The following is a 3,320-nucleotide window of genomic DNA, read 5'->3' as shown; positions in this document are numbered from 1 at the left end:
CCGCCTTCCTCCTCCTCTTCCTCCTCCTCCTCCTCCTCCTCCTCCCGCGAGCGCTCCCGAACCGCGCGCAAAACTTGGCCGCTCGACAGAGAGAGCCCGAAATGGGGGTGTCGGGGACGGGGCGGGGGGCACCGGGACAAGGACGAGTCCCCATGCCGGCTGGGGGGGCTCGTGTTGTTCCCCACCCCCCACCCAGGGGGCTCGCGGGTCCCGCGCTGTCCCCCTGCCCACGCAGGGGGCTTGGGGGTCCCGCGCTGTCCCCTCCGCCCGGAGCTCCCACGTTGTCCCCGGCGCCCGGGGGGCTCAGGAGCCCTGCGTTGTTCCCCGCTCCGCCCGGAGCCAGCCCGGGGGTCCCGCATCATCCCCTCTCCGCGCGGAGGTTTTGGGGGTCCCACGCTTCCCCCACCCAGTTCCCACAGGAGGTCTCGGGTGCTGCGGAGCCCCGTGGGGAGCCCCGGGGGGGCCCTCACCTTTGTGCCTGATGCTGCGTTTCCAGTCCTTGGCCGTCTCCCTGCCGCTCACGAACTGGAACTCGTTGGGCGTGAGCCACTCGCCCCGGTAGCGGATGGAGGGTCCCTTGCTCCCCTGGCACAACTTACTGATGTAGAGCAGCGCCTTGTTCTCCCCGCACTCCACCTCGATGCACGGCTCGCCGTTGTCGAAGAAGGGCTGGAAATCCGGGATGGAGGAGAACCTCTCCAGCATCAGGTCCTCGGGGAGGTGGTGCTGGGGGTGGTGGTGGGCGTGCGGGGGGGGCTCGGGGAAGCCCAGGTACGCGCGGTGCGCCAAGATCTGCTCGTACGCCGGCGGGTGCGGGGCCACCACGGGGATGGCCGCGGCGGCCAGAGGGGCGAGGTAGTCGGGCAGGGTTTCCAGGGGCTGGTTGAAGGCGGCCAGGGCCATCTCCTCCCTGTCAAGTCGCTCCTTCTTGATGGCAGGCATGGTGCCGGCGCGCGCGCCCCGGCGCTCTGGCTCCGACGTCTCCGGCTCAACTTGCCCCCGCTCGGGATGGAGTTTGGCTGGAAGGCGCCCGCGGCAGCAGCAGCAGCAGCAGCAGCCGCCGCAGCAGCAGCACAGGCACCTTTGGCGCTCGGGGGCCGGAGGCGGCTGGGATCCCCCGGAGCAGCCCGCGAGCAAATCTCCTGGGCTGCCTCCCCAGCAGAGCTGTCTGGGATCCCGCTCCCACGGAGAGCCTAGCGGAGCGCGGACCCGGCAGCTGCCGTGCGCCTCGCACAGCTGCCCCTCCGCACTGATACCTGACATCTCGGAGAGGGCTCTGCTGCCGGAGACATTATTTTTGGTTAAAAAAAAAAAAAAAAAAAAAAAAAAAAAGCTTATTGATTCCCCTACATCGACCCACCTTCTCACCAGGCTGGAGGGTTCCCCGCCGCCCACCCAGCCCCCTTTCGCCCTCCCCGCCCCCCAAGCCTTCCTTTAAACTGACACCTGGTTTATTTATTTATATGCAATAATTAAAATGAGCCGCGGCGCCCCCGCCGCCGCCCCCGCCGGCGCCGCGCGGGGCTCCAGACACCCCGGCGGCCAAGTGGCCCGGGCCGCCCCCCCCACCTGCGCCGGGCCCCGGGGGCCGCCGCGACGCCCAATTTATTCCCACTGCCCTCCTGCCTGCGTTGCTTTTTAAAAAAACCCATAATATTATATTTCACGTGTCTATATATATATATATATAGTGTGTATATCCACGTATATACCCGCACACACACACAGACGTACACATGGCTATCCCGGGAGATTGCACCGCTGCACGGAATGTGCCGCTGCCCCCGTGCCCTAAGCGGCGCCCGGTGCTGGGCTCCGAGCCGGGCCAGACATGTATTGATCGGAGCGCCGGAGTCACCGGATAGTTCAGCTCAGACTCTGACCAAACAAGATTTCCCTCCGCCGCCGCCGCCGCTCCAACTTGGCCCATTTAAACAGCAGAGGCGCTTGCAAGCGCCGCGCCGGCGGCGGCGGTGACAGCGACAAGGGGGTGCGCGACGGCCGGCGCGCCCGGATCCGCATCCACGGCTGCTCCGGGATGCAGCGGGAAGATGCGGGTGGCATCCCCGCTAGCCGGCTTGTGACAAGCCCCTTTGTGTGGGACAACGCCATCCTTTCTCCTTTCCCAGAGCCATGGGGAAAGGGCGAGGAAATGCCCGAGAAAGTTGTTTTCCACTTGGAGCCAGGCTGGACGTGGCACGAGGTCCACGTGAAAGAGCCCCGAGAGGAAAAGCACAGCCCCAAACTAACCCGCATGGTATGTGTAGATATTTGCCCCATGGATGCATTGGGATTCCCTTCCCTTGGGCGCCAACGAGGATTGTCTGCTCAGGAAGAACATGAGGATGGGGAATAAAAATAAATGACCCCTTAAACATGGTACAAGAGATGTCCCACAAGCCTTACAAAGTGACAAACGGGGCAGCTTTATACCCATCACCACCCCTCCCCCCCAAAAAAAATTTTTTACATTTTCAACAAAGTGTACCTCTCATAACTACTTGTTTTCTTATAGGGCAGGCGGTGGTAACTGAAACTCACCTTCCAGACAGCGAGAAGCAGATTTGCTGACAGGAAAACCAGCCATTGATGGTCAGCAGGGCAGTTTCAAGCAGCAGGAACCCTTGGCCCTTTGGTACCATCTCAGAAAATCTCAAAGCATCAACAGGAGGGAGAAGAACCTCCCAGCACCTCTTTACGAAGCTGCTTTTAGCTCCACTTTACCAGGACAGAAACTGAAGCGTAAAGAGGTTAAGATCCAGAGCGTGAACCCTGTACTCGTGCTGCGTTATGCAAAACTGCAAAATGTCCAAGCAACCGATGGAGCTCGTGGGGGAGAAGCTGCTTCTTCACAGCCCCGATGCCAGGCAGGATATGGGTGCACTCGCCAAGCTGGTGCAACTGGCCAAGTTATGGTCCAGCGCTGGAAGAGTGAGACTTCATGATGGTGACCCAACATGAGGTGCATGCCTTGAGGTGGGTCTGGGCTTATAGAAACAAGCTGTTTTGGCAGCCGTGTAGAGGGATTCAAGAAGAGCAGAGCCTGGTTGATCCTGTCAGTAGCACAACAATTTACTATCAAGTTGTCTCCGTGTAATAAAATGCACAAGCACCGTCTGGATGGCTGAGCTCAACAGCGTCAAGTTGTTCAGTATGACGTTCAACAGCGTGAGGTTGCCCATGCTGTTGAGTTCTTGCTCTAACATGAGTGCTCATGGTATTAGTGCAAACAGATTTATTAGTGTAAACAGATTTACCATCAGAGAAGGGATGGGAGAGGTCTTAGCACGTGCATATGGGGAGGGAGGGAACCAGGTGTG

General features: G+C 60.4%; 1 protein-coding gene across 1 annotated transcript in view; it reads right to left on the bottom strand.

Moving 5' to 3' along the window:
• The window catches only part of SAMD11 (sterile alpha motif domain containing 11), a 73,663-nt gene extending 71,021 nt beyond the window's left edge, over positions 1-2,642 (bottom strand). Inside the window, exons 1-2 of the mRNA XM_026051074.1 lie at positions 2,542-2,642; positions 471-1,279 (exon numbers count right to left, since the gene is read on the bottom strand). Coding sequence (XP_025906859.1) covers positions 471-1,279; positions 2,542-2,642 — 910 coding nt within the window. The remainder of the gene's footprint in view (positions 1-470; positions 1,280-2,541) is intronic.
• Positions 2,643-3,320: the final 678 nt, after the last annotated feature.

The sequence above is a fragment of the Nothoprocta perdicaria genome, unplaced genomic scaffold, assembly GCF_003342845.1.
Source record: "Nothoprocta perdicaria isolate Ctin4 unplaced genomic scaffold, notPer1 scaffold_72, whole genome shotgun sequence".
Taxonomy (NCBI): Eukaryota; Metazoa; Chordata; class Aves; order Tinamiformes; family Tinamidae; genus Nothoprocta; species Nothoprocta perdicaria.
The sequence above is the reverse complement of the archived record's forward strand: the minus strand, read 5'-3'. Positions and strand labels throughout refer to the sequence as shown.